The sequence below is a fragment of the Cavia porcellus genome, unplaced genomic scaffold, assembly GCF_034190915.1.
Source record: "Cavia porcellus strain 051 isolate PalLab524CR breed Dunkin Hartley unplaced genomic scaffold, mCavPor4.1 scaffold_16, whole genome shotgun sequence".
In the NCBI taxonomy this organism is placed as follows: Eukaryota; Metazoa; Chordata; class Mammalia; order Rodentia; family Caviidae; genus Cavia; species Cavia porcellus.
Window position 1 is genome coordinate 56,277,291 of NW_026947499.1, and position 19,425 is coordinate 56,296,715.

At 51.5% G+C, this 19,425-nt stretch overlaps 3 protein-coding genes across 15 annotated transcripts; 2 read left to right on the forward strand and 1 right to left on the reverse strand.

Annotated features, from left to right (window-relative positions):
• The first annotated feature begins 249 nt into the window (after nucleotides 1–249).
• On the forward strand, nucleotides 250–5,970 carry Doc2a (double C2 domain alpha). 3 transcript variants are annotated; one of them, XM_063226795.1, is made up of 11 exons: nucleotides 250–270; nucleotides 1,612–1,971; nucleotides 2,332–2,411; nucleotides 2,592–2,666; nucleotides 2,794–2,903; nucleotides 4,219–4,345; nucleotides 4,430–4,489; nucleotides 4,567–4,730; nucleotides 4,838–4,919; nucleotides 5,007–5,103; nucleotides 5,193–5,970. In XM_063226795.1, the coding sequence occupies exons 1-11, from the start codon at nucleotides 264–266 to the stop codon at nucleotides 5,336–5,338; spliced, it is 1,308 nt and encodes a 435-aa protein (XP_063082865.1). In that variant the 5' UTR covers nucleotides 250–263; the 3' UTR covers nucleotides 5,339–5,970. The 3 variants fall into 3 exon arrangements, with proteins under 3 accessions (XP_063082865.1, XP_063082863.1, XP_063082864.1); XM_063226793.1 differs by lacking the exon at nucleotides 250–270 and adding an exon at nucleotides 764–1,057 and having other exon boundaries at nucleotides 1,695–1,971; XM_063226794.1 differs by lacking the exons at nucleotides 250–270; nucleotides 4,430–4,489 and adding an exon at nucleotides 764–1,057 and having other exon boundaries at nucleotides 1,695–1,971.
• On the reverse strand, nucleotides 4,885–15,271 carry Ino80e (INO80 complex subunit E). 11 transcript variants are annotated; one of them, XM_063226802.1, is made up of 8 exons: nucleotides 15,087–15,271; nucleotides 14,883–14,953; nucleotides 14,706–14,758; nucleotides 10,435–10,513; nucleotides 10,244–10,355; nucleotides 9,758–9,874; nucleotides 9,047–9,125; nucleotides 4,885–6,253 (listed from the first exon to the last, which is right to left on the reverse strand). In XM_063226802.1, the coding sequence occupies exons 1-8, from the start codon at nucleotides 15,165–15,167 to the stop codon at nucleotides 6,078–6,080; spliced, it is 768 nt and encodes a 255-aa protein (XP_063082872.1). In that variant the 5' UTR covers nucleotides 15,168–15,271; the 3' UTR covers nucleotides 4,885–6,077. The 11 variants fall into 11 exon arrangements, with proteins under 11 accessions (XP_063082872.1, XP_063082871.1, XP_063082874.1 ...); XM_063226801.1 differs by having other exon boundaries at nucleotides 9,758–9,877; XM_063226804.1 differs by having other exon boundaries at nucleotides 9,758–9,823; nucleotides 14,697–14,758.
• A 522-nt stretch (nucleotides 15,272–15,793) lies between these two features.
• Hirip3 (HIRA interacting protein 3) lies at nucleotides 15,794–18,432 on the forward strand. The gene is made up of 7 exons (XM_005007566.4): nucleotides 15,794–15,923; nucleotides 16,001–16,121; nucleotides 16,221–16,335; nucleotides 16,567–17,537; nucleotides 17,623–17,791; nucleotides 17,873–17,971; nucleotides 18,046–18,432. Exons 1-7 carry the CDS (start codon nucleotides 15,859–15,861, stop codon nucleotides 18,207–18,209), a joined length of 1,704 nt encoding a protein of 567 aa, XP_005007623.2. The 5' UTR covers nucleotides 15,794–15,858; the 3' UTR covers nucleotides 18,210–18,432.
• The last annotated feature ends 993 nt before the right edge of the window (nucleotides 18,433–19,425 follow it).

The following is a 19,425-nucleotide window of genomic DNA, read 5'->3' on the forward strand; positions in this document are numbered from 1 at the left end:
TGTCAGGGCTCCCCTGACTGCTGGGTCTGGAGCATTCAGGGCCAAGCTTCCAGGCCCTCCCTAGCTGAGATGGCAGGAGTTTGAGTGTGGAAGGATGGATTTCCAAAGGCAATGTCATTCCTGAGGAGAAGGGGACACCACTCTTGGGGAGCTGGATTGCATCACAAAGAGATGCCCAAAAGCCAAAGGGAGGAGGCCGGAAGCCACAGCTTCGGGCCTCTCACTCAGACTGTGTTGCTCCCCAGCAACACAGAGACTCTGAGATGCCAGGTCAGAGATGGCAGGGGAACCCACTCGTTCTCTCCCGCGCCTAGGTCACTGCGGCTCTCCAAGCCCCGCCCTCACGGCCAGAGGGGATCTGGCGCTTTTGCCTTTGTCACACGCTCTGCGGGGGAGGGGAGTGAAGATGGGGGGCTGTGAGCCAGTGTCGCCATGGCAACTAGGCTGGTGGGTCGGGCCCTGGAGACCCTGGAGGGAAGGAAAAAGAAAGCTAGGGAGGATGGACTGGCTGGGGATCCGCGGCGGGGGTGGTTGCGGGGCAGGGTCGGTCTCCAGGGAGGAGTTGGGAAACACCGGGTAATTCTCGCTCCTGATTCCGGGTGGCGCAGGGAGCCCGCATGCTGGCGACTGTGTGTGTATGCGAAGTTCTCAGGTGCGGGTGCTTGCTGCGTCTGTTTGTGTATAATGCGTGTGAGCTTGCACATGTGTGCGTGCAGGAGTGCCAGGGCGAGGCACATGTGCCAGCCTGCGTGCACACGAGTGTATGCCAGCCCGCGTGTCGGTGCGTGTGTGTGAGCGCGGGCACTCGTGTCTGTGTGCGCCCTTGCTTGCGCTCCCGGGTGTGCCCCGGAGGCGCGTGGCGAGTGTGAGCGCGGAGCCCGCCCTGCGCCGGCTGTATCCTCGCCTCCACCTCGCTCGCCCCTCCCGTGCTTTCCCCGTCTCTCTGCTCGGTGCGCACGGCCGGACTGCTGTTCTCGCTGGCCACCCTGGGAACCGCCGGCCGCTGCCGCCCAACCCGTGCCCACTGGCTGGGCACCTGTTGGAGGCACTGAGACAGGTGCGGGGGCTGGGCGCTGGGGGGGGTAGGGTGGGAACCAGGGCCAGCTTTGGCCTGTGCTATGGGGGTGTTCGGCTCTCCTGCGGCTGCCTTTCTTGCTCCCCTAAGGAACCACGCTTAAGGAGCAGACATCTGAGACAGGGGTCCCCACTTTTGCCTGCTTGGGTGGGGAACAGGGGACCAGACAGGTGGCAGATTTTGGGGCTGAGTGGTCAGTGGGAAGTGGAAGCCTAGAGGGTGGGTGACATCCTGACAGAGTAGCACCTGGACAGAGTAGCAGAGGGCAGCCAGCCTCAGAGCAAGAGGCTGAACCTATGCGGCCGCATGGGGTGCAGAGGGCTGGGAACCAGGGGAGCCAGGAGGAAAGGAAAGAGCCCGGAAGATGACAAAGGGACATCTCTAGATGAGTGGGCAAAGCTGAGGGGGAGCTGCAACCTGTCTGCCAGGAGTGGTCTGGCAACTCAGCGGCCCTGGAGCCAGGCTCTAGTCTGGAGGGCCTTGACCTCCGGTCTGCCTGCCAGCTGGCCCAGCCCATCCTCTCCCTTGGTGCCTAGGAACGGAGGCCAAGGAGGGCTCTCAGCCAGCCCACCGGGAGTCCAGAGAGTCAGCGCTCCAGCTCTCACATCCCCTCCCCCAGCCAGGGTGCTGCATGAGGGGCCGCAGGGGTGACCGCATGGCCATCAACATCCAGGAGCACATGGCCATCAACGTGTGCCCCGGGCCCATCCGGCCCATCCGCCAGATTTCTGATTACTTCCCTCGCCGGGGACCAGGACCTGAAGGGGGTGGCAGGGGCTGTGGGGAGGCCCCTGCCCATCTAGCCCCCCTGGCTCTGGCACCCCCTGCGGCCCTTCTTGGGCCCACCACACCTGAAGATGGAGCTGAGGTGGACAGCTACGACTCGGATGACACCAGTGAGTTTGGGGGCCCTCAGGCTTGTGATCCTGCTGGGTGTGCATGAGGTGGGGGAGGAGGGACAGAGGGACTCCACCACAGCTGCAGTCTGGGTGGAGATTACAGCTTCAGTGAGGCTCAATATTCAATATTTCTGCTGAGACACTCCACCACCCACACAGCCCCAGTCGCGGCCGAGACAGACCCAGACATACACGCGTGCACGCGCGCACGCACACACACACACACACAGACACACGCCACGCCTACTCAGTTTCTTGCACACATGCTGCAGGGTGCCAGGGATATGGACAGGTGTATCCAGTGTCTGGCCACTGGGTTGTGTCTCACACACCTGTCACCTTTGCCCTCTACTACAGCTGCCCTGGGCATGTTGGAGTTTGACCTTCTCTATGACCAAGCCTCCTGCACTCTGCACTGTAGTATCCTCAGGGCCAAGGTGGGCACTCCCTGTCTCCCACATAGCCCTCAGGGTTCCAGCCTACCTTCCCTCCCCCTGGGCAGACCCCACCCCGACTCCTTACCCTTAACCCCTGGCTGCACCACAACTCCTGAACTCAAGCTCTGCAGGAGTGAGAGGGGCCAGAGAACACAGCCCACTTCCCAGTCTCCCCTCTAGGGCCTCAAGCCCATGGACTTCAATGGCCTTGCGGACCCCTATGTCAAGCTGCACCTGCTGCCTGGAGCCTGCAAGGTAGTGGCCTCCTCTCTCTCTGCCCCTGCCTGGCCAAGCATGTAGGTCCCTGCCAGATTTTCCCAGCTGCTATCTACAGCCTGACAATGAATGTCCAGTATCAGAACCTTTTGCCCTGGCACCCTAGGCCAATAAACTAAAAACGAAGACTCAGAGGAACACTCTGAATCCTGTGTGGAACGAGGACCTGATGTACAGTGGGATCACGGATGATGACATTACTCACAAGGTGCTCAGGTAGGGGCACCCTCCTTGCTGCCAAAGGTTCCAGCCCAGCACCACCTCCAGGACCACTGTCACTGTACCCTTCTCTGGCTGGCTGATCTCCCTCTGTACCAGGAAGCCCCAACCTCACTGATGATACTCAGGAACATTCAGTGGCTCCCCAAAACACAAAATACTTCGCTGGCATTGCTGCCATCACCTGCTTCTCCAGCAGGGGACTGCTCTTTCCCACCGGTCACTTCCACTACTCCTGGTCTTTGCCCCAAGTCTCTTCTACCTGGAAAGCACCCCCGGCTTCCTCACTGCCAGCCCAAATCTCACTCGCCTGAGAGTGCAACTCCCACCTGCAGGAAGCCTCTCAGGCCAGGGAGACTCCTCTGTGGGGCTAACTTCAGACAGCCCTGTGCATTTTAGGTCCATCTGTCCTGTCCTTGGGTCCCCTAAAACCTGGGCTAAGTTTTCAGGTCCAAGGCACTTGCTCTCATCCCAAAGGATGATGTGGGGACAGTATCCCTTGTAGTAGTAGGGGCATAAAACCCTTGTTTAGGACAACTTTTTTTTTTTTTTTAATTGGTACCGGGGATTGAACTTACGACCGTGCACTTGCAAGGCAGGTACTTATACCTGCTGAGCTAAATTCCCAGCCCTGGACAACTTCTGTCTTAGCAACAGGGAGGCACAGAATGGTTGCCCCAGAGAAGGGGCATAGTCAGGGCTGTTGTGCAGTGATCACCCTGGCATGAGGGAGGAGGGACAGAGGCAAAAACCAAAAAGGCTGGCCCCATGTTCCAGGTGTAAGAGAATAAGGCCTAAAGGCAGTAACTAGTAAAAGCCTTTATTTGCATTTCCTTTTATTTCACTTGACCCTTGTCATGGCTTTAGGTGGTGAATACTACAGATGAGAACTGGAGGGAGGTTAAGTAACTTGCCCAGCGTCACATGGTAGCTAATAAACAGTGGCTGGGATTTCAACTCCTGATGTGCCACAGCTGCTCCATGCTAGCTGGTTATGGCAGTTGAGGCACAGGGTTGCTGGGTAGAAGGGCAGTCCTTTAATTGCTGGACTGACATGTCCCTGTTCTAGGTGAGGATCAAGACTCCTTGAGGCCCTTCTAGCTCTTACTGCCTGCACCTGGGGACCCAGATGGGCACAGTCTCTGGGATGCTGGAGGTCTTCCTGTGGCTGAGTGGGGTGAAGGCTCAAGCAGCCACCCATTTTACAGATGAGGTGAATTAGGGCAGAGCTGGAACTGGTTTGAGGGACCCTCCTTCTACACTGGAGGGGGCAGAGGTACCCAGGACCCCTGACCCTGCAGTTCCCCATCAGGATCTCTGTGTGTGATGAGGACAAGCTGAGCCACAATGAGTTCATCGGGGAGATTCGAGTGCCCCTCCGCCGCCTCAAGCCTTCACAGAAGAAGCATTTTAACATCTGCCTCGAGCGCCAGGTCCCGGTCAGTGTGGGAACTGCAGGGATGCTTGAGGGGAAGGCGGGCTGAGGAGGCCAGGTGGCCACAACTTTTTCTTTGTCCCCTTAGCTGGCATCACCCTCCTCCATGTCTGCAGCTCTAAGGGGCATCTCCTGTTACCTGAAGGAGGTGAGGCACCTCCCAGGGACCACAGACCTCTGGGAGGCAGTGGTGGATCCAGGCTGACCAGTGTCTGTCCCCTGCAGCTAGAGCAGGCCGAGCAGGGACCTGGGCTCCTGGAAGAGCGTGGGCGCATCTTGCTGAGCCTCAGCTACAGTTCTAGGCGCAGGGGGCTGCTGGTGGGCATTATTCGTTGTGCCCACCTGGCTGCCATGGACGTCAACGGCTATTCTGATCCTTATGTGAAGACGTAAGATCTCACCGTGAAGCCCACTCCCCTCCCCAAGGGAGCCTGACCTATCTGAACCAGCTATCTTAGGCCTGGCTGCCCCTAACTACATGGCTTCCTCTGCCCAGGTACCTGAGACCGGATGTGGAAAAGAAATCCAAGCATAAAACATGCGTGAAGAAGAAAACTCTAAATCCAGAATTTAATGAGGTAAATACAGCAGAGAACAGACATCATGAATTAGGGATAGGGGTGGGTTAGAAACGGCCTTAGGATAGGTGTGACTCCTCTCCTCAGGAATTTTTCTATGAGATGGAGCTCTCCACTCTGGCCACCAAGACTCTGGAAGTCACTGTTTGGGACTATGACATTGGCAAATCCAATGACTTTATAGGTGAGGAGTGGGGTCCCTAGGGTGGTACTGAGGGAAGGTTGGCCAGAAAGAAGCTGGGCTCTGATTTGTGCCCTGTGGCTGCTTGCCAGGTGGAGTGTCCCTGGGGCCCAGTGCCCGAGGAGAGGCACGGAAGCACTGGAGCGACTGTCTGCAGCAGCCAGATACAGCCCTCGAACGCTGGCACACCCTGACCAGCGAGCTGCCCGCCGCAGCTGGGGCACTATCCTTGGCCTGAGTGGCCAGCAGTTGCCTGCACGGGCTCCCAGTACCCAACCTTCGCACGAGTGTGTTGCACGTTTACACGGGGTGGGAGGCCCCTGCCCCGCACTATCTGTCTTATTTTTGTGAGAGTCTCTGTGACTGTGGGTATGTCTTCTTGTGAGGGATGTAGAGATCTACACTCACATATGCAAATTCCTCTTGCCTGACTCGCTGTTACCTGCAAATATGCAAATTGTCCTCTGCACACCCAAGGGGAGTGCTGTCCCCAGGTCCCTCTGTGGCCCTCTCTGCACCTCTCTAAGCTGCCCCGGCCTCACCAATAGGGAGGAGGTCGGATTAGGAGAGGTTTGAAGGAGAATGTTTCCAAAAGACAGACAAGTCACTCCTTCAATACAAGATTTTCATTTAAAAAGTCTTAGCCCTGTACAGCTGCCCTTCTAAAGGGGTGGCCACCTCAGGGTGTCGCCCCAGAGGTGGCAGATATTCCAGGCCACTCATTTAAATAACTGTCCTCTGGATGGGGCCGGAGTGTGACAACAGGGCCCCTGCCACCCTCCTGGGGGACATCTGTGCATGTTTACGCCTTTTCGGATTGTGTCAGTGGCCAAGCATGGCAACTGGGCATCAATAAACATCTCTGAGGAAGCTGGACTTGTGCTGGCACAGGGAGTGAGTGTGGGGCAGGCTTGGCTGATGACAGTGGGTGTCACTCTGGGATGTCGATCACCAGGTCATCGTCCCCATCCAGGGCGTCATCCCCGCTGCCTGCATCGCTGAACATCTGCCGAGGGACGGTGCTCAGGATCGTGTGGGGGGGCATCTTGGGAGGGGGGAGGGGGGTCAGGGCCGTCCCGACCCCAGTCCCAGGGCCCCTGGCAGGGAAGGTCAGTGGCCCGCCCACAGGGCAGTCGGGGGGTCCCACCGCCATCTGCAGCAGGGGAAGAAACACAGGGTGGGCTTGTCAGAGGCAGTGGTCCCTCCAGGAGGCTGGGTACCCCCCTCAAGGCAGTCATGGGGGTAGGGAAAGGGTGGGAACGCAAGCAGCCAGCTAGTGGTAGAGTCAAGGGCTCCCTGTCCTTTGTCTCCAACCACAAGTGCCTAGAGTGAGGGGCAGCAATAGACATGTGATGACAGGGTGGATGGGGTGTATGACAGGAAGCAGGGATGGAAAGACTACGCCCTGTCCTCTCCAGGAAACATTCTGATTGCCTGGTAGCAGCAGCTCCAGCAAGAGTCAGGCCAGCACACAGGGCCTACCTTTTGCCTCTAGGCATGCGGGCACCACCTGCACCACTGGCTTGCTTGCCCTCTCCTCCTGCAGAATTCACTGGCTCAGTGATGTGTGTCACAGGCTGCGTGAGCCATGAGCCTGGGAGGCTTCTTTGCTGCTTGGAAGCTTTATTACTGCTTGGAAAGAACCCTCCTTGGGATTCCCATGGCCATCAGCCTAAGCTGGGCCTCCTCTTGGCTCACCTGGGCTAGGGTAAAGCTTCCTAACTGGACTCCCTCCCTTCAGCCTCCACCCAGAGCCAGCTCCTCCTCCACAGTGCAGCCAGGGTGATCGATCTAGAACAGACCTGAGCAAGTCACTCTTCCACCTGAGGGCCCTGGGACAGGCAGTACAGGTGCGTGACAGCAGGCAGCCCCTCCACCTGGAGTGTCTCAGCAAAAGCCCTGGTTTGTCTTCAGAAGCAAGGAACTGGCCTCCATTCTGCCCAAAGCTCCAGTCCTCCCCTGACAGGACCCCAAAAATCCTCCCTGCAGATAGTTCTCTGGGTATAATACCTTATATAATTTGTGGATACAAACTGAGCACCCAAAAATTATATAGGCCCACCACGGGAGCAAGTTTTAAAGAACATGTGTACCAGGTCTCCAGTGGGTAGTGTCAGGCCCTGGGTTGCAGCAGGGTAGGAAACACTCTCAGCTGGTTTTCAGAGCAGCTCCTGACTACTTTAATGCATTCAGCCCTAGGCCTGCTCTCTGCTTCTCTAGGAGCCCCCTGCTTCCCCTGCCTGGGTGATGTGGTGGGTCAGGCAGCAGGGGATCAGAGCCTACCAGGACAGAGATCAATCAGGAGCCCTTGCCCTGACAAGCAGCCTCGTACCAGGTACCTGCACGTACTCACGAGACACACAGACATGACGGGAAAGGGCAGCTCCATGTGGACTGTGGCCTGTGCTACTTTAGAATCCCTACCCTGTCCCCAATGTCCTGCTCTGGCCTAGACTTCTCCCATGTGATGATCAAGGACAGCTAACATGGTTCTATGGCTTACTAGGGTCTGGATGTTGGGCTAAACATTCTATCCTTTAACTCCTTTTAGCTTTATTGATTGCCTGAAAAAAGCGAGGCTCACAGGTAAGTGACATACCCAAGATCCAAGAGTACAGAAAAGAGCTGGGATTGAAACCCAGCTAATGCTGACTAAAGCCCCAGCTGGTTTTATTTATTTATTTATTTGTTTGTTTATTTATTTATTTATAGGTTTTATTTATTTTTGAAATTGGATCTTGCTATGTTGCCCAGGCTGGTCTTGAACTGCTCCTGCCTGAGCCTTTTGAGTGTCTGGGACTACAGATGTGCATCACTATATTCAGTTCAGGCTCCTACTGATTGACCTGCATCAGCTTTCAACATCCTACCTGCTCACATTTACTACCTTCCATCTTTTTCTCACTCAGAGCTTTTAGAGACTCCCATTCCCTCCACAATGAGACATCTCTTGATCAGGGTGTCCAAGCATCCTTCTATCATTCCATTCCATCATTCCTTCTTTCCAACTCTGTTCTCTTTTGTCACTTGTGCTGCAGCCCAAACACTATCTACCATGCCCGTCTCCCTATTTCGGCTTCAACCTGGAATATCCAAATCTTTTTTTTTTTTTTGTCTTTTTCCTTTTTATTGGTACCGGGGATCAAACTCAGGACTGCCTGCTTGCAAGGCAGACACTTATGCCATTGAGCTAAATCCCCAGCCCCCGAATATCCAAACACTGGGCTCAGATGTGATCCAAGTCCTTCCCTGACCTGTCTCCTGCTCTATGCACAGCAACTGACATGAGCCTGTCAACACTGTCTCCCACGGTTTTCCTGAGTGTCAACTTTCTGACACTGCTCTACCACAAGATATGGCAGCAATTCAAAAGCCGTGAACATTGTCTGCCCACCCTCTACCCAGAAGTAAAACCCTTCAGCAGGGTTGTGTGTGTTGCCAGGCCTGAGCCCAGGGCTTTGTGCATGCTTGGCAAGCCCTTTGCCATTGAGCTATATATTCCCGTTCCCCAGAAGCCACACTCTTAACCACTAGAAACATAGCAGCCTGCTCTGTTTCTGGTTTCAGAGACCTGAGAGCTGACCAGCCTGGTCCTTACTCAGCTATGACTGCAAGCTGGATGGGTGCTGTGCTTTTCTGTGCGGCTCCTTACCATTCCTGGAGCTCTGTGCTCAGCCTATTTTCTTTCCCCACTCTGCAGAGGACTTTCAAATAAATACACATCACCATGAACCCTGGGCTCCCATATGCAGCTGTGTGGCTGGTGCTTTTGCCCTGACTGTCCCAGACTGAAACCCTTTCCCAGGGAGTTGTGTGGCTGCTCTGGTTTTCTCTAGTGTCTGATCAAGCAACGCCCCACCCAGGGCACTATACCTAAATAGCCCCACCCACTTTGCAGCTCCCACAGCCTTTTCTTTCCTGTGTTTCTACACTGGGACCTATTTACCTTGACTATCTTCTACCCAGCTTGTAAGAAAATGTGAGCTTTGGGGCTGGGGATTTAGCTCAGCGGCATAAGCGCCTGCCTTGCAAGCAGACAGTCGTGAGTTCGATCCCCAGTACCAATAAAAAAGAAAAAGACAAAAAAAAAAAAAAAAAAAAAAAAAAGAAAGAAAAAGAAAAAAGAAAAAGACAATGTGAGCTTCACAAGAGCAGAGTTTGTGCCTGTTTTTTTCACAATGAAAAGGCCAGCACCTGAGACAGTTCCTGGCATGTACCAACTTTTCTGGGAACACTTTGTTGACTCACCTTGTCTGATAACTACTTTAAAAAACATAATCTAGGAGCTTTCATAGGTCAGAGACCCACTCAAAGTCATGGGGCTTTTCATTCGGGTAGCCTTGACTGGATTCCACATCGCCAGACACTATCCGGCATCACAGTGCTCAAAACCAGTGAGGAGCACTGCCATAGGGCTGGGCCCCAGGTATCCCTACTCCCAGTATCCCCAGGCTGGCTCTGACCAAATCTGTCTTCACAGTGAGACTGTAAGCCAGGAACTTTCTGATTTTCTCCTCAGTGACTGGACCTGCACTGGGCCCTCAACAGTCCCAAATCAATTTTTCCAAGTCCTCAGACACCCCCAACCCATCCTAAGCCTCCCTCAGATGGCTGCCCTGCCGCATGGCCCCTCCCTATCTTCCCCAAATCAGGGTACCTTGAGTTTCCGGGGCAGGCGGGGCCGTTTCTCCCGCTTGGGCCTCAGGGGGCTGGGCTCGGGCAGCTGCAGGGCCAGGTAGTCAGAAGGGAATGGGGGGTAAGGGGGGGAAGCCAGCTGCTGGTGGGAGTCGGGGATGAAGATGGGAAATGGAGTGGGGCAGGGTGGAGGTGAAGGGAAGAAATGCAAACAGGAAGAAGAATGAAAAAAACAAAAGAGATGGTGATGAGTGTGGCTCTCAGGGCTCCTGAGAACAGAAGGGACAGCAGCAGGACTGCTCAAATCATATCTGCCCCTATTCCTTTACCAGAGAAGAGTAGGGAGCCCTGGCTAACACCCTCCAAGGGACACTTGCTGGCCACAACAGAACAGATGTCCCTTGATTCGGGCTGGCCTCACCCAGAGACCTAGCCCCTTAGCCTCATGATGTCCACCTCATTCCCAGGCATTTTAATTCACTGCTTTCCACCCTTTACCCCAACTCACCGAGCTCAGGTATGGTGAGGGCGTCCCAGAAGCCTGGAGGGGAAACCCTGTCGAAGGAGGCAGGGAGAGGCTGGAGGGGGAGGGGGTGCCCCCCAATGGAGGGCTTCTCTTCCTGGAGAAAGGATGGGGAAGGGGTCAGAGGCAGCTGGAGGCCCAGGACCCTGGTCCCAGGACAGTGGGCTGCTTCTTACCTCTTTGGGGCTGGTGTGTCCGACAACTTGGGTGTCCCCTCTGTCTCACTATTATCTGAAGATGCTGTGGCATCCGAGTCTGTGAAGGGGAGGGCTCATCAGTGGGGCTGGAATGCCAGGGCTCTGTAACCTCGCACTCGGCTCTGAGGAAGCCAATTCTCCAGGTGGCACAACACATACAGGATAAGCTGGGGAGACCCACAGCTCCCCAGCCTGCTTCCTGCTCTGGCTCTTCCCCAACAGGTCTGTTAAGCACACATTGTGTACCAGCCCCCTTTATGTTCACCTCCCCTGCTAGTCTTCACCACTGTCCAAGGAAGGAAAGGGTATCACCACCACCCTCCAACTGAAGCCAGAGGCTTGGACAGCAAGGTATAGGCCTGGGCTTGAATTCAGGTCTGTTGTTACTTGACCATTTTATGCTGCTTTCTCCTTGTTTGCCTCTCAGCTGCATTCAACTTCTGCCTCTTCTCCACTTCCCCTATTCAGGGTCCTACTAGTTTACCCTTCAAATCTCTTCTTTCATTATATATTACAAACATATATATATATATATATTTTTTTTTTTTTTTTTTTGTCTTTTTCCTTTTTATCGGTACCAGGGATCGAACTCACGACTGCCTGCTTGCAAGGCAGGCGCTTATGCCGCTGAGCTAAATCCCCAGCCCCTAATGATTTTTTTTGAGACAGAGTTTTGCTATGTGGTCTAAGCTGGCCTCAAACTCACACTGATCCTGTCTTAGCCTCCTGAATACTAGATCACAGGCATGTGCCACCTTGCCCAGAATATAAAATTAAAAAACAAAAAGCTGTCTTTATTTTCATCCACTACTGCCACCCTAAATGCCCCCAGATCCGGTCACTACCTCATCTGAATCACCTGCTCAGCAGACTACAGTTTGCCATCTATTGTCCAGCCCAACTCCAGGATGACCTAAAACAGAAACCTAACCACATCCTTCCCAGTATCTTTCACTGCCTGGAGGCATTAGTAGTTCTAGAAATGGAATACATGGCCTTCCACTCAGCTACTTCCTCTTCCTTTTTTATTTCTGAGTAAGTGTCTGACTATATTGTCCAGACTAGTTTCAAATTTGTGATACTCCTGGCTAGGCTCCTAAAAAGCTGGGATTATAGACACACATCTTTTTCTAAGCCAAGCAGTGGTGCTTTTTACTCTGGGTTTAACCTACCTTTCTGGTTGCCAACAAAACTCTTTTCTGTTTTTTTTTTGAAGTGCTAGAGATTGAATGCTGGGCCTTCTACATGGTAAACATGTGCTCTACCATAAGCTATACCTCCAGCCCCCGGAACTCTTTACATCATGCCAACCTCTTTCTCAAAAATAAATTTCCTTGTCTAGTGCTTCTGCCTAGAGTCTATAACTCAGATAGATTTTTTAAAAGGCAGACTGAATGCCTCCTCTTGAGAAGCCTTCCAGAATCCCTCCTGCCCTGTTAAATGCTGGTTCTATTTCTACTCTCATGTTTAGGTTCTCCTCGCACTGCACCGAGAAGCATCATGTGTGGAATCCTCTAGCATATGAGTGGAGGCTTGAATCTCTGGTTCACACTCCTAGGATTTAATCTATTCTCGACAAGAATGTGCTGGGTTCCCTCATACCTCTGGTCTTGACATTCCCCTCAAACAGGAAGTTAACTAGAACTTAGGGAAGGAAGAAACAGAACAAAGTAGATAGAATAAAGCCACTTTTTGCCATGGTCTAAGGGAGAAGCTCCTGCCTACTTCTCTATCCTTATGAACCTCTGCCAGTCCTTAAGCCTAACTCCTGTAATAGTAAGTAAATATAAGGGTTGTATGATCCAATAAAACATTTACAAAAATAAACAGCCACTAGCTGCTGTTTGCTGATATCTCCCTACGGACCAGGAATATAACTCAGTGGCACAGTGCCTGCCTGGCAAACTTGAGGTCCTGAGTTTAATTCCAAGTACAAAAAAAAACAACAAAAAAAAAACCCACATGATCTCACCTAGACCAATATTCAAAGGCACAGTTAATGTGATGATCTTGTAAGGGTTCCACTGAGAACAAGGCTCATAAATGTCCACCACAGGGCTTTTCCAAACCATAATTCTGTCAGTCTGGAACTGGCATTGAAAGAGAGGAAAAAGCTGGGTGTGGCGGGTACACCTGTACTCTCAGCACTCTAGGGGGCTGTGGCAAGAGGAATGCAAGATGGAACCCAGTCTAGGCAATTAGTAAGACTTTGTTTCCAAATAAAAAATTTTAAAAGGGCTAGGAATGTAGACCCAGATCCAATGTGAAGGTTTTGGATTCAAACATCAGTACACAAAAAACAAGGAGTGGGCGGGGCGTAGTGGCACACACCCATAATCCTAGCACTTGGGAGGGTGAGGCAGGAGTTTGTGAATTTGAGGTCAGCCTGGACTACAAAGTGACTTCAAGGCTAGCCTGAACTTACACATAGCAAGACCTATAAAAAAAAAAAAAAAAGAAAGAAAGAAAAAAAGGGAAACAGCCTTAAAAAAATCAGAATAGTGGGGCTGGGGATTTAGCTCAGCAGCATAAGCGCCTGCCTTGCAAGCAAGCAGTCATGAGTTCGATCCCAGGTACCGATAAAAAGGAGAAAGCCCCCTCCCCCCCAAATCAGAATAGTGGTGCATACCTGCAATCCCAACACTCAGGAGGCTGAGGCAAGATTACTGAGTTGGAGGCCAGCCTGGGCTACACAGTAAGTTCAAGGCCAGCCTGAACTACATAGTGAGACCCTCTCTCAATAAATAAATAAATTCTAAAATCAGAATAAGTTGCATTTAGAAACCTTAAAAACGTTTCATAAAATTTTTTTGTTAAGTATGAATGTGGAGAGTTGGTCACAACGTAAAGATATGGTCAACTATAATCGATAATAAAAAGCCTGAAAAGCAGCATTTTGTAATCTTATCCCTTTAACTCAAACCAGCCTGGCTCATTCTTGCTTCACGGAGCCTGCATTTATTTTCTGCCAAGGAAATTCTAGCATGGCCTCCACAAGATTGGCCTTTTCTTGCCCAGCTTCCAGCTAAAGAACTTCCCAGAAAGTCTTTCCTATGAGCACTCTAGTCAGATGTTACCCGCAGCCTGGTTTTGTGTGGTCTGCAAACGAAGAGTGGCTTTGACATTTAAAAAATGTTTATGTGGTACTATGTGTTGAACTCAGGGCCAGCTTATTTTTAAAAATTTTTTTTAGACTAAGTGTTGCTAGGTTGCTCAATTGTCTGGGTTTGGGTCCTCCTGACTCTTCCTCCAAAGAGTGCTGGGATTACAAATTATGCCCAACTTCTTCTGATGTTTACAGATGTAAAGATCAAGCATATTTGCACAGGCCTGTGATCACAGTACTTGCGAGGCTGAGACAGCAGGATCACTGTGAGTTTGAAGCTGGGCTGAGCTAGAGTAAATTCTTGAACTACCCAGCAAGATCCTGTCTCAAAAAAAATACAGTAAAATAAAAAGCTGCTGCTGGATATGATATCAAGTTCAAGCCCAGCCTGGGCAATTTAGCAAGACTTTGTCTCAAACAGGGGTGGGAGACAGCTGGAAATGTAGCTCAGAAAAAGCCCTGAGTTCTGCCCCAATACTGAGAAAAAAAAAACTTCATGGGAAAACTACATAAAATTCAAGTTTCAGTATCCATAATGTTTTAACAAAACACAGCCATGTTCATTTATTTATATATTGGCTATAGGTACTTTGACACAAGCTGAACAGTTTTTCAAAGACGGTATAATCCAAACCCTAAATTACTATCGAGCCCTTTGCAAAAAGAATTTGTGAACTCCTGTCCTATACCTACCATTACCACTTAACTCTGTTTTACCCCTTTCGAAAAATTTTTCTTTTTCTTTGGTACTGGGAATCAAACTCATGACCTCACATTTGTCAGGCAGACTCTGTGCTACTGAGCTATATTTCTGGTCCCTGTTTCAACTCTTTCAATCCATATAGCTATCAAAAATCCTAGTTTATTACTTTATTTATTTCCCTAAAATGGAATATAAATTATAAAAGGTCAAGCAGTTTGTCGAATTTGCTATTGTTGTATCCCACGTGCCAAGCTCAGAGTCGGGAACATAGTAGATGTTCAGTAAATACTTGAAGGAAAAACCGTAGACACTGAGGGAACCGTGCAGATTTAAGGATCCTTGGAGACTGCATGAGCTTCTACAGCCTAAAAGGAAGAGCCAAGGAAGACTTGCTCAAATGCCAAGAAGTATATACTCGCAACTTTTCATGACCTTGCTCACCAGACGAGTCTTCATCCACGTTCTCATACTGCAGAAGTCGGTCTAGGAGAAAACTGAGGGAAGAGGTGAAGAGAGTTTATTTCCATCAGCAATGTTCCCTTAGGCCTTTTCTCCTCCTAGAGGCTCCACTGGGTCTAGGAGTCGCATCATCCTCGTCCCCTAACCGCGCCTCCTCACCTCTTGTCTCGGGACACCTTCAGTAATTTCCTTTGAGCCTTTCTCAGCTCCTCCTGGAAGCACTCGTGTTCCTGTAAGGGCAGGACCCGGGTTGTAGGGTTCGTCACAGGGAGACAGCTCGCCCCACCCGCTTCACTAAGGGCAGACTGAGGTCCTCGCGCCGCCAGGCCTCACTCGCCACCACCTCTCCACACCAGAACTCACGTAGATGAGAAACTTGAGCTTCCGCTTCAAATTACGGTATTTCTTTTTGTAGTCCACTTCACCGTCCGCTGGCCCGTTCATGGCCAGCCCGGGAGCTGCGTCCCGCTACCGGGAGCCAGATCCGCTTGAGATCTCACGCCCTTCACTTCCGGAAACGTTGCAAGGCTGCGCGCGGACTACAACTCCCATTGGGCGCGGCGCGCCACGTGCGTAACCACGGGAGCCGCACCGCTGGGGAATTCCTGGCGAGGAACTCGGCTTCCAGTGGCTGCAGTGAAGATGTCGTGGCAGGGGTTCTATGATGTCACAAAGATGGCCGACACTGGCGGGCGCCGTTAGCGATTCTCAATGAACTTGGAGAACTTAGAGTCACAAAAAGGTGTCTCTCAAATATTTCTAGTCTCTTGGCCGGGGGCCCTGTTTTTCCCTTGCCTTTTAAATAACAGCGGCGTTGGTGTCCGTGACGAGGAATGTTGCGTCGCGAACTGATTACGTTACACTAAAAGGTTATCGGTAACAAATCAGTTTCGAACGAAAACTGTAAAAATGATTTGTTCTAACCACGGGTAGGAGCTTCAAGCTTCAAGCCTCCAGCTGCCCAGGAAAAGCCACTTTTGTCCGCCAAAGTTCTTGGGCCCCACTGATCCGCAAACCGAGAGCCAGCGGCTCAGTAGTTCACGGTGCCGCGGCACAGCGCGTGCGCAAACTGCCGAAGGCCTACGGAAGCCGAGAAGAAAAAAAGGCGGGAACTTCCAATCCCGGGTGGAGCAAAATGGCGCGGGAGAATGAGATGCGGGAATTCACGCACAGCTTCTTCCGAGGCTGCCCTGACCTCAGGTGCACAGGGGATTTGAGTTAGAGATAAAAAGGGTGAGGGTGGGACGTAGATCCTGTCTTGACACGTGTCTCTGTAGCACGCTCACGCAATCCATCGTGCGGCAGAAGTTCTTGGCTCACGCGGGTCTCACCCATCTGGAACCTGAGGAAAAGCAAGCACTAAGGCGGCTGGTGGAGGAGGAGCTGCTGAAAATGCAGGTGTGGGTACAGACCTGGACCTCAGGAGATGGAGTGTGTTGTCCAGGAGTTGATGGGCAGGACATAACTTTGGAACTTTTTGCCTCTTGGTGCACACAGGTGGATGAAGCTGGTACCAGGCAAGAGAAGCTAGACCTTACCAAGAAGGTGAAGAGGGCTCCCACCCTCTGCAATGACCAAGAAAGAAAACGGTTCCGTTTCAATTCAGAATCAGGTTAGTGTCTCTTTCTTGTTATCTGTGTGTTCTGCATCACTGGTTCATTCAAAAGGCGGTTACTGTGCAAGAGCAAGGCCAGTGAGTCAGGAACCACGAGTAGGGTGGAGTGATAGCTTTGTTTCCTGCTGCCCTTTCCATGGTCAGAGCAGGCCAAAGCTTTAGGCAACCTATCCCAAATGGGAGCAGACAGGTGAAACCTATCCCATTTCGTTCTTCTCCATATTCCAGGGTCCAGGTCCGCAGCCTCCAGTCCAGACTGCTTTGGATGTCCAGCAGATAATGAGATGGCAGAAACACAAATCAGCCCAGCCGAGGAGGAGCGTCCAAGGCAGGCTTCAAAGAGGGCAGTTGAGAGCAGCGATGAAGAACAGCAAAGGGACCAGCCTGCAAAAATGAGATTAGAAGAGAGCAGTGATGAGAAAGAGGAGAAAGAGAAAGAAGACTCTGTCAGAATACGGAAGATTTTAGAGGAAAAAGATGAGGAAGAAAAAGAATACAAGGGCAGGACTTTGAAGAAATCTAGGACCAAGAATGAGCAGGCACCTGGCAAGGCCTCAGCAAGAAAGCAGCAGACCAGGGAAGAAAGTGAGGATAGTGAGGAAGAACTTGTCCAGAGGAAAGTAAAGAAGTCTGGGAGAAATAGAGAAGCTAAAAGCCCTGAGGAAAGTGAAGAGGAGAGAGAGGAGGAGTGCCTATTCAAGAAGAAAGAGAACATGGAAGAGGACAGAGATGAGGAAGAGGAGGACTGGGAACTAAGAGCTAGGAGCAAAGGAGGGGGAAAGTCAGCGTTAGAGGTGAAGAGCTGTAAGCTAGAAAGCAGGGTAGGGAAGCTGAGAGAGTTGGGGGACAGTGGGGAAGAAAAAGAGAAAGAGGCAGCTGGCAGCGGAGATAACAGTGGGGAAGAGTCTCCACTGCGTAGGAAGGTCAGGACCCGGTGTAAAGATAGGAAAAGGCAGAATAGAAGCAGTGAGGATGAAGACAGCAGTGTGGCACAAGCAACTGCTCAAGGCCCTGCAAAGACAGCCAAATTGGGCAGTGTCAGTGGTGAGAGTGACTCAGAAAAGGAGGTGAGTGACAGCGAGATAAGGGGAAGCCCTAAGGGAGAGAGGAAGAACCGCTCTTCCAAGAACTCTAAGAAGAGCAGGACACGAAGCTCTTTTTCCTCCTCAGATGGAAGTCCAGAGCCCAAAGACAGGAAGGTGAGAGTACATATGGGGCAGGAAGCCATCACTAGGGAAAAGGGAGACCCCAGCAGGCTCAGCCTTAAACTGCTTTCTTTGCCAGGCCAGTTCTGCTCGCCATGGAGAAGACCACCCAGCTGTGACCAGGCTAAAGCGCTACATTCGAGCCTGTGGTGCCCATCGAAACTATAAAAAGCTGCTGGGATCCTGTCACTCACACAAGGAGCGCCTGAGTGTACTCCGTGCTGAGCTGGAAGCCCTGGGCATGAAGGGTGAGGCAAGGTGTGTCCTGGAGGGCTGCTGGGGGCTTTGCATTCAGGGGAAGAGAGGATCATAAGCTGCTTCTGCCCCAGGTAACCCTTCTTTGGAGAAATGTCGTGCCCTGAAGGAGCAGCGAGAAGAGGCAGCAGAGGTGGCCTCTTTGGATATTGCCAACATCATCAACAGTTCAGGTGAGGGTTTTTTCCTGCCTGGGAATGAATGAGGTTGAATGTTATAGACAGCTAATCTGTCCTTGTTCACCTAGGCCGGTCACGTAGACGGACTGCCTGGAACCCTTCAGGAGAAGCAGCCCCCTTTGGGGAGCTTTACCGCCGGACACTGGACTCAGAGGAGGAGCAGCCTCGTTGGGCACCCCCAGACTGGTCACACATGCGAGGCATCATCAGCAGTGATGGCGAGAGTAACTGAGTGTTGCCTCTCACAGGAGGGTCCCTTTCCATATGTACAAAGTATATATGGCATCCCATACTCTGAACCTGCAAAGCAAACTGTTTACTTTCAGACAACTACCGCCCCAGAGACATAAACTACTCAGACACTACTTCTCAGCTTCACATTCTCGTTAGGGTGTTTATAGGGATTCATTTTTTGAGACTCAATAAAGGAATGTTTATAGTCACCTCATCAGAAACAGTCCTCTGCTCTTTTGGGGACTGGTAGCTAAGGAGTAGCTACTGCTACTGGTAGCCAGGGGTCTAGTTCCCTTTAATTTTTTAGGCTCCTCAGCCAAAGTCTGTCACCATTTGCCAGGTATGGTGGTGCACGCCTATAATCCCAGCACTTGGAAGGCTGAGGCAAGAAGGTTGTTTCGAGTTTGTTTGAGACCAGCCTGGACTACAAAGGGAGCTCAAGGCCAGTCTGAACTGCATAGTGAGACCCTGTCTTAGAAAGACAAAAAAAACCAATCTACCACCAAACCAGGTATGGTGATACATGCCTGTAATCCCAGCACTAGGGTGGCTGAGGCAGGAGGACTGCTGTGAGTTTGAGGTAGGCTAGACTAGTTTTCAAGGCCAGCCTGAACTGCATAGTGAGATCCTGTCTCAAAAAAAAAAAAAAACACCTGCCACCAACCAGACCATATTAGAGAAGGGTATGGCTCTATCTTTCCTCCAGTCTGACCAGTAGGTCCCTCTTATCCTTTTTTTTAGCTAGGTCTGTAACATGTGCAAGTGGAAGGACGATTTGAACTGGCCTGAGAATGTGCGTAAAACCTGATTTGGGACAGTCTGTAATCCTTCCCTTTTATAGACCCTTAGTCCAAGTTAAACAGTGTGTGTAGACTTAGACTTGATTGCCTAATCAGGGCCCACAGACCTCTGCCAGAATGCTTGCTGTTGAGGCACAGGTAAGATTTAAGTGTAGAGCTACCAAGGGTCTCTGTGAAGTGGGTCTTCTGAGAATCTCTGAAACTGAAGCAGAGGAAACAGGAATTAAGAGGTCAGGAGGTTCAGGACTTCCTTTGAGGTCTTGATCCAGTCATCCCTGAAGTCATTAAAATCACAAATTGTCAGGTGTGCACACCTGTGATCCCAGCATTTGGGAGGCTAAGGCAGGAAGACTGCTGTGAACTACACAGTGAGACCCTGTCTCAAAAAAAAAAAAAACAGTAAAAAAACTGAAG